Source organism: Myzus persicae, unplaced genomic scaffold (assembly GCF_001856785.1).
Source record: "Myzus persicae strain clone G006 unplaced genomic scaffold, MPER_G0061.0, whole genome shotgun sequence".
NCBI lineage: Eukaryota > Metazoa > Arthropoda > Insecta > Hemiptera > Aphididae > Myzus > Myzus persicae.
This window is the reverse complement of record NW_019103935.1, coordinates 73,160-86,768: the sequence shown is the minus strand read 5'-3', so window position 1 is coordinate 86,768 and position 13,609 is coordinate 73,160. Positions and strand designations below refer to the sequence as shown.

The 13,609-nt window shown below is 28.6% G+C and overlaps 1 protein-coding gene across 6 annotated transcripts in view; it reads left to right on the top strand.

The window, feature by feature from the left end:
* The window catches only part of LOC111036623 (rhotekin-like), a 31,755-nt gene that overhangs the window by 12,331 nt on the left and 5,815 nt on the right, over nt 1–13,609 (top strand). For 2 of the 6 annotated variants that reach the window (XM_022318715.1, XM_022318714.1), the window contains exon 2: nt 7,633–7,813. The exons of 2 other annotated variants lie outside the window; for them this stretch is intronic. In XM_022318715.1, the coding sequence (XP_022174407.1) occupies nt 7,655–7,813 (159 nt within the window). In that variant the 5' untranslated portion in view covers nt 7,633–7,654. Of the gene's footprint in view, nt 1–3,666; nt 3,877–7,632; nt 7,814–13,609 lie in introns of those variants that run through there. 2 more of the 6 variants (XM_022318716.1, XM_022318713.1) reach the window with 2 other exon arrangements.

Below are 13,609 nucleotides of genomic sequence, written 5' to 3'. Positions count from 1 at the left end.
TAACTATACAAATTTATTTTCTAATGAGGATTGTAACTTACTTAGTACATTTTTTTTTTAAATGTGGATGCATCTAAATCGATATTTGGTTAGCTCTTGAATTAATTAATTTTGTTTGAGATGAATGGTTATTATTTCAAAAAAAAAAGTTTTTTGCCACAAAACCCTCTTTAAATAATTTAATGACATAAGTATAATCAAATCTTAGTTCCTAATTGAAAATATTGTCTTAAACTTTTAAAAATACTTAAAAATTCCAAAATCAGAATTTCAATAAATGTATATTAAAGGATAATAATGTACGGGTTTCAGCATACTTAGAGAATTACAATATTTTAATATATTATTTATTATCTACTATATGTTTGTACAGTATACAGTATAATACATATTTTTACGTTTTATGCGTTTAATATAAATTGGAGAATTATTATTTTAGAAAACTGAGAATAGAATCGTTTGGATAGAACAAATAAATGTTTAAGACTACATCTGTTTTAGCACATGTTCGTGCCACTTTAAATAGCTTATATAAACCCTAATACGCCCTAATTCTTGGAATTATAGAGCACGTGCCTTTTTTTTTTTTGAAAAATGATCGGGAGACGCGTTTAAGGGTAGAAACCACTAATAGTAATACCAGCTGTGTCGCTATTGAGGTGGTACTTATCGGTTATTATTGAAATATGATTATTATCATTTTAAGATAGCCAAAAATTACCGAATCTCTAAATATCTGTAGATGTAGATAGCATACAAAGGCTAGAAATATCTTACTATAATAAAATAAAAAAGGATATAAGTTAACATGGTGTTCATTTTGGCAGTAGTGTTATTTGGGTGACTAATGATTAATGTAAATGAAATATATACTGCATATATATTTATATGTATTATATATATATTATAATATTTATATTTCATATATTTTTATTTTTTACAGGTATTGATTAAGCTATTTTTTAATTTTAAAATGTTCATCATATTATACCTACCTATTTAATCGTTTTATTTTTAAGAAAATCGTTCGTATAAAATATTTAAAATTTAAAAGATATATTTTTCGAAAATTCATGATTTTTATTAAACGGATTTTTATTGCAATTAAAAATATCATATAATATCGAGTATCAATACTAATTTATTATAACTTCATGTGATATGATGTATTTTTAGTATTCCATAATGTTAATAAATTATTATTTTACTTGTATATGTATAATATAATTATACATACGTATAACAATATTAGAACTTTATTTAGTTGGTCATAAACTAAATAGGTTTTACTCGTTTTTCTCCAAATTAGCATTTATTTATTATTTAATTTGTTTTTATATATTTATTTTATCCACATGACCACATACATTCCGATACAACATACAAATATTTTGAGTCTTTACAATTTATAGAAAAGAACAATTTAATTCGACTTCGGGTTAGGTTTTTAGCATTCCGCTGATCTTATTGCTGCAGGTATAACCTTATTCGTATGCACTAAACGTATTATTACATCATCTTGAATATTTAATTTACTTTCTGTATTAAATTTTGAATATTTTTTGTTTCTGATTTCGAAATTTCCATATTAATCATTGATACGAATGTGAATAAATGCTTCATACTGGTGTTTCGTTTTTGCACCAGAATTATTTATTTGTTTTTGGTAATTTTGGATGAAATGATTGTGTATATTTTATATGTTTTTGGATCAATAATTAACTTTTAGTAAACTGACCATATTGAATATGTTTTATTATAAATCATATGAAATACATTTCAACTTAATTTAAAATGAATATTTATGTTTGCGTTAAAATAATTAAGTTAATTTTTGGTAATTTTGGTCCAGATTTTAGAATTATAGGATATTAATGTTACTAAATATTTTCGTAATTATATGTGTGTATACATTTTTATCATAGTTTCATAAAATTAAACATGCATTACCTTAATGTTTTTGTACTTGGATCATTTCGGGAAAAGTGGTGGGACTATATTGAATTTAAGTTAATTTACAGAAGAAAATTGTATTAAATATCATTAAATTATGTGTCTATGTTTTTAATAATATTAAGTTGTATTCATTAGTAGTCGATATTTATAGATAGAAAACAAAATAATTTAGTTACAATATACAATTCAAATTTTTTTTTATCAATCCTAATTTACTTAAAAACATTTTTGGTATTCACTATTTTTTGACTACCTAATTGTTCGGTGATTTATTATTTAAATGTATTGTTCGTATTTTATAAAATGAAATGACGGCATGACTCCCGCTTCATAGACAAACTATAACTTTCATAATAATATGTATCACATGTTTTCATATCATAATCATTAATCTGCAGTTCAATGTTGATTACGTTCAGTAATTAAGTGTAATATATACCTGCAGTGTATTGAATAATTATAACAAAACAAATTGAGGTATGTAAAGGTATAGTTAGCCATTTAGGTACATAAAATAATATGTAATTCATTTTATTATTATTTTCAACGAGTTAAAACGTATTTTTTTCGTGAGATATTTCTTAGTCAATTTATAGTATGGACTATATATGGTATTAATAATCATTCATTATTGTGTAACATTTACAATAATTTATGAGCTTTTAAAATTTCAAAACATTTTTGGTGCCCGTTATTATCATTTATCAGTTATGCACTTGAATATCCGATATGAATACGATCAAATACGATATTATATATTCAAATATTTTCTTAGTGATACGATATATCGTATGGAATATAACAGTAAAAATCCATAAGCCTCAGCCTTTTAGACCTAACCTTATACGCTTCATTTCCACAATCAATTGTCCGATTCATTTGAACTCCGCTACGGTTCGTATACCTAATATAAGGTTATATACATTATACCTATTGGCTATAGGTAGAGTTCGGGTGACGGACACTTGACTGAATATGCTGCATAGAGACTTTAACTGTCGTATATGTTTACGAAATCTTCAATACCCATGTTTGTACGTGTGTCAGTTCAGATGGTTTAATAAAGGTATTTTTTATTTACTCGTTGTGTATACTGCTTATATGATATAACCGCATCGTCTTCTGGACACCGCACTACAGGGAGAGGTGGTTTATTCGCCTTGTCCTTCTCACCTATGATTTTTTTATTTTATACCGACATTTTGATGTTATGTTTATTATGTTGATTTCGCCTTATTGCTTTAGAAATGGGCTTATGCGCTGTAAAATGTGTTGTAACTTATTAATTTTTATTGAATACTTATAATTTAACAAAATATTTTTATTTTCAAAATGAGACTAGTTGGGCCAAAGATACGCACTATTAATTTAGAAAATAAGACCTAAATAAAATCCAATTTTAATTTTAAAAAAAATCATTCCCAAAAATTGTAATAACAGATTAAAAGTGAAAACTTGGGTATTTTTTTTGTGAGGCATACGTTTTACGTGTGTATATTGTACATACCAGCAGACCTTCCTTCCTCACCAGACCTATTTGCCACATATATTATGCATCCGATAGTCATCGTCGGTCTTCAATCACCATTCACCATGAGCGGTGACATCATCGTTCCCTTCGTCGGGTGGTTAGTACTGACATCGGCCGGCAGGTCGCGCGTCGTGTACCGAATAAAAATAACCCACGCCGCGTCCGACATTGGCCCCGCGCGTAGTGCCGTAGTCGTGCGTTCGTGCCCGTGTCCGATGCATCTACGCCGTGCTTGTGAAACGTAGAATGTAATAGTATAGTGCAGTGCATAGTATCATTATATTATAGACCTTAATAATAAAGTGTCGTTTATTATTGTATAATTCGAGAAACGGAAACAGACTTCGCCGCCGTCATATCATTAATTGATGTCCTGCTTCAAATATTGTGTAAGTTCGTAGCGAAATTGGACGAGAGGACGTCGTTGTTGAAGACGACCACCTGCAGTATTTTTCGGATAATATAATAACCTATTGTGCGTCGTCGCCGAAATCTCCGTCGTATGCGTTGCTTACATTCCCTCGCTCTTTTTGGGTATCTGTTGACTTGAAGTCGATCTGTGGTATATGTACACTCTACATTTTATTACCTTCTAAATGTACGACCCCCGCAATATTCGTTCTCGTTTCGATGTTATCACCGAAAACAGCTCGTTAATATGAACATCATATTATGATAGTAACATATGATACGTGGTTAACATCATACGGTCGTTTGTACGTTTTTATTTTAACCAGGCAGGCACGTCCAGTACTTTTTCTATCGGCCGAGATTTCAAGTGTTTAAGACATTAAGTGGCGTTTTTCGAGTGGCGTGTATGCGGCACACTATACTATTGTCATATATAATAGGATATGTGTGTGTGTGTGTGAGAGAGAGATAGTGTGTTTGTGTTTATATGTATGAGAAAATATGATTAAAATTAATTGTTTTGGGGATGTAGATATACGATGATTATCGTGATTCGTGACTACATTTTAGTTTTTCTTGAATTTTTAATATTCAATTTCTATCGTTAGTATTTCAATTTTCAACACATTTTGAATTCCCGTATCTTTTTGTTCTTTTACATTTTTCGTCAATAACAAAAGATATGAAGACCGAGAGTATCATAATCATCAGATTATCATTGATAATATGTGTGTTCTGTGTAGAATGCTTAATGGTGCTTGACGTTAGAATTTAAATTCAAGTATTTTATTGCTCAAAGTTATAAGGTAATATAGTCCATGTTTAAAAAAAATATATAATCAATTGATTAAATATATATAATATATATATCTGTCGGTATACCTTTATTTATAAAATATAAAATCTTGTATTAAAATAACTTCAGATTAGTACCTATATTGAACAATTATAATAGTATAAAATATGCACCTAAAAATTTCACCCATTTTTTCAAATTTCAATTAAAATAAATCATGTAGGTAGATAACACAAATATATATAGCATATAAACTATAAATTTTATTTTTGATAGTGGTTATTTTTCATTATGTATTACACTGTATACGATTTATAATGCTCCCATCAACAAATGTATTATATTAACTATTAAGTGTAAATCAATACTCGAAGTCATTAAAAGTAAATTGTCTAAACAATATAATATTTTTTTCTCTTGTTATAAATTCAAGCTGTACCTGGCTCATGTTTGTCTCAAATCTTTTAAGTTTTTAATAGTAAAAAAATATATACTTTCAATTTTAATATAAATATATAATTAATAATTATGATAAAATATTGTTTAAGGTTATATGGGCCCCATTTAATTGTTCTAAACTTTTTCGCTCATATTTCTCAATACTCTGTGAAAGGTGCGGAACCGGTTTTTGCATGACATTTCCGTAGCCAATGAAACCGGGCGGCAAAACCCTAAACATTACTTTAGTCTATAGCCGTCGAATCGTATTTGATTTACATGTTTACAAGTTCACTATCGTTTTCCTACAGCTGCTAGTGATTTTTATTTTGTCTAAATGACCAAAAGCTTTTAAATATTATCTTTTATGTTTCTCTTCCTATGTAATAGTTTTTATACCACTGTGTTATCATTCCAGTCATTGCAAACACGTGTAGGAAATTGTTTCAAATTTATTTGTTTTACTTATCTGTTATTCGAGAACATATTATATATCTTTAATGTACCATTTTAGCTACATCTTACTATTGCAATGGAATTACATTTATTTTCGATTTAATAGTTTTAATATTGTTAAAGAATCTAAAGATATTTAGAAAAATTTGAGTTTACTATTACATATTATTTTTAATACATATTGTAATATATTAAACATATTTCTTCATCTAGACCAGTTATTTAAAATTATTGTTTAGGTACATATCATATTTTTAAACTAAACATCTGACTATACAACGGTTTTATAGCAGTATAATGCCATTTAGTGTCCTCTGAGTATCATTAAATTGGCTTAAGGGTCTTCGTAACCGACACGATCGATACTAATAATTAATAAGTCAAGTATCAAACTTAATTTCATATGAAATAAGAGCATTGTCGAAACATTTATTTAGTATGGCTATAATTTTTCTTGAATCAATACATATTATTTTTAATGAAATTTGTGGGATAAGGAATATCTTAAAACAACAATAATAATAATTTATTGTTTTAAAAAGTCATCAATATACTATTATATATTGATTATAATATTGATGTTAATCATTTTTATTTTTAATTATGTCCAACTGTAATAACCTTATTCGTACTTATAATATGTATCTTTTCACATTAAATAAAAATGAATTAGTGGATCATAATAACATACTTGTTTTTTAAAAGATTCTTATTCTAGTATTTATGTAGGTATTTTGTCTGTTTGGCCGAATAAATACAATAGTCATACATTTAAAACCATTTTAGTGGCATTCAAATTGTCGTTAGAAGTTTTTAAAAATAAATTAGAAAGTCCGAAGTCATACTTATAATAATAATTCATGAATAACAAGAAGGACGCTGGACCAGGATATTTGATATACCTACCTTTTGGTCCTTGAGTATTCGATCCCCAGCGGCCCCTTTGGTTAATTGCTTGCAAAAATTAACAAATTATCAACCGTTTGTTTTACAAGCCCTAAACTGTAAATTAAAAAAAGTTAAGCAGGTGTTTATAAACTTTAGAAATATGAAAATCAGTCTTGTAAATGGCAAAGTAATGATAGGTATGTAGGTCACCCGAAAATGTCAACAATATGCTTTATTATTAAATAATAACTGATATTGTGACATTATACTTTCCTACGTCCATTCAATAAGTAAACAATATAGTATATACTAACATAAATAATTTTTTTGTTAACTAAGCTAAAGTTTGGTGTACCAAGTGTCCAAGTTCGATAGCATTTTATGCACGACATGTGTCCTTGTCATAGAGACGTTATTGTTGGGTTTGATGTATACCTAATTAATGTCTATACATACGTAGATATGTTTTATATGATGAGAACCGATATTTTATATTGTATTGCGAGGAACTATATTAAGGAAAATAATTCTATACATTTTAGTGTTCGGTGTTTCGTTTCATTAAACTAATATTATTTAAGTTTTATAATTCCTTGTTCTTCTTAATCTTAATCTTTCGTTTTTTTTCGGACCAAGTAAATTCGTGTTCTTCTAAATTGTCTTTGAATGTGAATCTAAGCATAATTTATGCTTGTGTGTACCTACATCCTTATAAAACTGTAATCTTGATGCTGTGCAGTGAAAAGTGTAGTTTACAATTTTAAGACTTTGTTTTTAAAAATCTTATAATAGTGCGATGAAAAATGAATATATAACTTATTCTTGAACGTTTGTTGTAGAGCTCATAATGAGCACAGCATGTGCCCTTTGTGATCAAAGAAGAATGAGTGCCTTTCTTTTGTCGATGTTCTAGTTTTTGTTTTTGGTAATTCATGCGAACCATTATAATTTTTGTGTTAGCGTACATATACTGTGGTTTTGACCGACGGAATATAATAATTTGTTAGACGTTATAACGACTCGACGCACGACGATGGCGACGACCAAAATAGAGAGAGACGCTGCTGATTTGGACCCGATCCACTTCAGGACTTAATAATTTTCTCTTCACCTTTGTTTCTATCAAAGTTTAAAATTCCATGCGTCCCTTTTACAGTTGTAAAATTTGACCATCGGCCATGAACTCGTGTTTCCCGCCATTGGCCGCTCTAACGCTGAAAGATAAACGGCGAAATTCCGCTTATTTGGAGACCACCGGAAATCAAACCAGTGGAAAACCTAACGTTATACAAGACATGGAAATGTTTTATATAAAGCAAATTGCTCATAATCTTAAGGTAAGAACCAAAAAGAATTTCCAAAAACATTTTAAGAGAATACTGCATATATATATAATATATGTGTAATTAACTTATTATTCTAGTGACAAAAGTACTTTAACGGTTTAATGTATACCTATTAAAAATATATATATTTATTTATCATATTTTACACATAATATCTAATAAAAATAAGGTTCATTAAATAACATAATGTATGATAATCATTTAAAATGTATGTACTCTAAAATGGGTAAATATAGGTTACCTCTGAACAGTAGGTGTCGAGTGTACCTCATCATTGAGTAAGTCACTGTAATGGATGTGCTAAATTTGGATTCAATGATAAATCATTGCGTACGAAAAACGATTCTGAGTGCAGTCTGTCGGCCTATTACTAAGTTTATTTTATTATGTTATTGAAGAATGCATATATTTAAATAATTTATTTTAATATTATATTATAGTACCGATACTATAATAGTATAGGATGTATTTATTTTTGACAAAAACATTGCATTTAAACATTTCATTGTGTGTTTAAAATGTATTAATGAATGTCAAAATATAAAAGTTTCAAGTTGGTATTCACGAATAATATTTTTAAATTACAACAAAAATAACAAAATATGTTATTCTTCAGTTGAATATCAAATTTTGTCCATGTTTGAACTTCAAATGTCTATTAAAAAAATTGTCCTTGCGTATTTTTTTGCTTTAGTACGAACTAGTTATGAGTTGTTAAAAATTAAGCCTTAGTTATTTAAAATTTGGAAAGTTTATAAAAATGTATTTACAATTATTTTGTAAATTTTTGTAGTATTGACAAAATATGTTATCAACATTTTAACTTAAAATGCTTTTAAAAAAATATTGTGAATATGTTTTTTCGGTATTTTTTAGTTGGGATATGTACAATTTATAAGAAACCTTGTATTACAAAAGTAAAATATTTTTATCGTCATTTACAGAAATATTACTAAAATAAAATATCAAAAATTTCAAATAAAAATAATTTGAAAGTTTAATCATGCATAGAAGTTGCAAGTACAAACATTTCAAGTTTCTACAGTAATATGTTTTTGAGTTTCGCCAAAAAAACAAAATCGATTTTGTTAAAAACCTGGCGTGGCGTAAAATATTCCGCTTTATTTTTCCCAGTTAAATTGAAAATCATTAAACATTTTTATCTTCGACCACCTAAATTAATATAAAGATCCAATGTGCTAACAGAACCCTCTCTCAAAGTTGAAAATGGATGAGTTGATAACAAATTGAAAAAAAAACAGTTCATTGTAAATTCAGTACATTCATCGCTTGATTCAGAATATAAGACAATGTTTAAACAGAATAAGGGTATCCGTGAAAAATTGTGCATGTACATAAATATCATATTAACTGTATTAAACTATATCGAGAATAATTTCTAATTATATAATATATACTACTTATGAATGATTGTAATTATCATTTACGAATTTATTTTTTGCGTGAGTAGTTTTACATAATTAATGATAAATAATTATTATAGGATGTGGTTAATGATAATGATTTTTGACAATACACGTATTATATATACATACATAAAATGTATACATAATATATAAATATATATTTAGTTGTCTGAATCCTTCATAAATAAAGTAAATCATTGTTAAATTAGTTTTTGCATAAATCGTTCTATTTAGTGATAAATGTAAAATAATTCACATCATAGCAATTCATTTGGCATCATAATATTTATGGTTATATTATAACCTAAGCCCTATTAGGACATTATGTCAATTCATAAAAATTCATAATATTATAAACTTCTATAATTATTGAGCTCATCACTATTTGGTACAAACAATGGTGATTCAATGTAAATCAATCGATATCTTCACATACCACATTTACCTGCGATATCTCTGGATAATATTACAATTCCTCCATCCCAATCTGTTAATGTTGATCATCATCTAACTTAGTCGCATTACATTAGAACCAAAATAATCGCCCCAAACGATTTAAAATTATTTCTTAGCAAATAATTGGTTTGTCAATTTTGTATTATTGTGTGACTATCTTCAGAATTCGTTTTTAGTATTTTTTTTATGAACTGCTAATATCAAAAAATGCTAGACCGATTTCAATAAAAAAACGTATTAATATTAGACTCCATGAGACTCGAAGGATATTTTTAGCTACTTTTTCAACCTCATAGGTTGCCATATTGGGTGGCTTTCACATGAATTCCGTTTTGGCTAACGAAAATCAAATCATTTTTTGTTTAAGTATATAAGATAGGGTTGCCATCATTAGTTACAGCAAAATTTTTTTCAATAAATTTATCATATATTTCCACTATCGTAAATTTTAATCCTATTATATGTAATTTCTGCATATGGTAATTTACAAAATTTGATGACTGCATTGTATATACTTGGTAGCTAATCTAAAATAATTGCTTCACAGTAAAAATGTTTATCAATTTTTATTAACCATGTACTTTACTACTTTGTAGTTATCATTATTCATTACTAATTAGCCAATCTTCAAGTAAAACATTACATTTGAAGATTATGATCATTAAAGTCGCTATTATCGGTGATTGTTGCACTTGTTCGGTTTTTTATTTTGTCCATAAGCATGATGATTAAGAAACAAGGGTAATAATTTGTAATTTAACCTATAATAAGACTTGTATATGTGTTTATTGTACTTCTTTTATCGTGTTTCTCTGCGTGATAAATCGGACGGTCGGTTATGCATATTTACGAAATAGCGCAGTGTTTTTTTTATTTGACATTTTTTAATAAAAACCGTACCCATCGTTGTTTGTATATTCCTTAACTGCAATAAAAAAAGCGCTTCTCGAGAAAAAAAATTGTAAATTGTAATATATATATCGCTTTTCCCTCGCGTAATAATAATAATGCATCTTGTTCGCGGTATTTTTGTTGTACATATATTATTATAATTACGTATTTTATCTTTATTTTTTCGTTGTAATACCTCTCGTCGTCGCGTTTAGTGATCGGTTTTTTCTTTTCGTTCTCGTCCACTCGGGTACGGTCCGGCCAAATTCGCCATGCCCGTAGACATCGGCCGCAGAGTTCGTTAAATGATAATGGAAAAAAAACCCGTTATGATTCGACAAACCTTTATTATTATTACGCTTCATCGTCATAGGTATATTATGTATTATTATTGTTACATACGATCACACGAGTCGATCGCCACGGCCCCCGTACGGGCACACAATATACGTACCTATGTGCGTATTATAATCGTCGTCGTCCATCGTCCATCACATACGCTATCGGCACAATGGGATGGTTTCTGCGCTGGACAATGCGCCGCCGATTTGCCGGACTCAGTATTGGTAAATAGGTACTCATAATATTATAGTCAGTCACCTCAGCGATAAACTCTCGTGACCGGAATCTCCGTCGGCCAGCTTGCTGCAGCCGAATGCATATTGTTGTTGTTGATGTTGTTAGTATTATGGCACAAAGTGTTCCATCGCCGCGGGGCCCGAAGTGTATTATACCCGCAGATATTATACAGGGCGTCGAGGCGATTACTTTTTATCGGGAATCAGCTAAAATAACTCGTAGAAAAATGTAAAATATAGTGTATTATACACACATGCCTTCGTTTGATAAAAAACAAATACTGTTGAAATATTGCCTGATAGTTTACTATGAAAGCATCGCTCTGTGGCCCGTGTATTATAGGCACGTATTAATTGTGTACCTTATATACCGCATATATACCTAAAATTTAGTACGTGCCATTAATTTCTGTAATTTATTTTAAAATGTGCTCGGAATTATATTATTATATGTACACAACGTGGTCCTCGAACAAACCGTTATTATATTATTATTAAATATTGCATTGGACGGCGCGTATTCGATTTCCGTAACCGTTAATTAATACCTTCAAATAATATCGTTTTCCCGCTGAAGTTTCTGCTGCACCGTTATCGCATTAATATAATATATTACTATAATAATACATAACCTATTTACCATGCAGTCTGATGCTCCTGCACAGATATTGGGCGCAAATCAATTTTTTCCAACTTTTTTTGTGCGTGACACGGTGTTAACCGAGTTTTCAGAATGTAGATATCTTGTTCTCATGTATAAATCTGTAATAAGGTATAACTAATAATATGGTTGTCATGTATAAAATAATTAAAAACATAAAATTAGTATCGAGAAGAAAGTACATTTGTACTGTGTCTCTATATACATTGTAAATTATATACAGATCCCTATATTATATAGGTGTATATATGTATATTGTATATATATATATATGTATTTTTTTTAAAACACGCAGTCATTCATTATATTGTTCGAATAATATTAAAAACCGGAAACTATATAAAGCGACACCATCGTAATAACCGGTATTGAATATGTGGCAAATATGTAATAGTCACGCTAATAAAATATTTGATAAGAAATTTTTTTCAACATATCCGATCACAAAAGCAGTTAAAATTGAATGTAATCATAAGTAAAAACGAAGACACTTCACAAGTAGGTCCTATATAGGCACATTATGGTAATATTTTTGTGAAATTCTACTTTTACTTAAGTAAATACTAAACTCTCGTAGTAATTACTTATGGTTTATGAGTAATAACTTAACTACTTACAGTTATAATAAGCAACGTAGTCGATTGTAGAGTTGCGTGATGATTTTAATGATGTATATCGTAGTTTTATTAACAGTTTAAACACTATATAAATTAGGGATATGCAAATGCTTCGCCTCGTGCAACCTTATTTGGCTACTACTTATCAATTTATCGCTAAGTAAATGACTTCTTTATATCGTATTAAGACATTTAAAATGTACTTATTTTATAGTCGATAACATTTGATAATTTAAAAATTAATAATATCCTTAAATATAACTTATATAATATGCCAAATCTTTATTTTGACTGTGTATTACAAAATGTCAACATTTAACATTACATAATGCATAGGTAATGTTTGCGATCGTAATTTTTTTCTTTTTTTTCGGTAGCAACAATAAAGTTATCCAATTGTTAAAAAATATTACGTTTATTTTAACTAGTCTCTTTCTCTCTTTCTCTCCGTCTAACATTCTAACGGCTTAATATTATAACAATATGTCGTTGGTATTCATTTTAGATATCAATTACTCATCTAGAAATCATAACTTAGTTCTTTACACGTTTCTGTTATATCCAGTCTCGCTACTACTTCTTACAATACTTTCCATTTGAGTTACACATGCAATGCACAAGTCTAAGGACTGAGATTGCATTCGCCCACGTCCAATTGTAACCATCTATTGTGCCGAATTATATGTGATACTCTTAATTGATGAAGACATTATGTACACGCTTATTGAGCTAAATTGTATGATTCTGTTACGTCTTGATTTTAGATGTAAGTTCCTATTTACATTTTTGATAGATTTATTTTTAATGGCTGAAAAATAAAAATGGGCATTAAATATATATTTTAGTTTTTGTTCAACCCTACAGTAATTAAATAACAGATTTTGTACGATTAAATCATACAATTAGGTGATAATAGAATTTGCTTCATTGAGTGCGTGCATGTTAAGGAGTAATTATTAAATCCACAATACATTTGTGAGGACCATTTCCGAACCATCTCCTTTTATATGTAATTATTATTAACACACTCGTTCGCATTTAATTAATCAAAAAACAACTGATGTTGGTGAGTCATGTGTGGCATATTGCCCAGTCACAGTTACAGTGGTAGACATGGAATAAGCATAGACGCAATGGTAAAACATAATATATCTTCT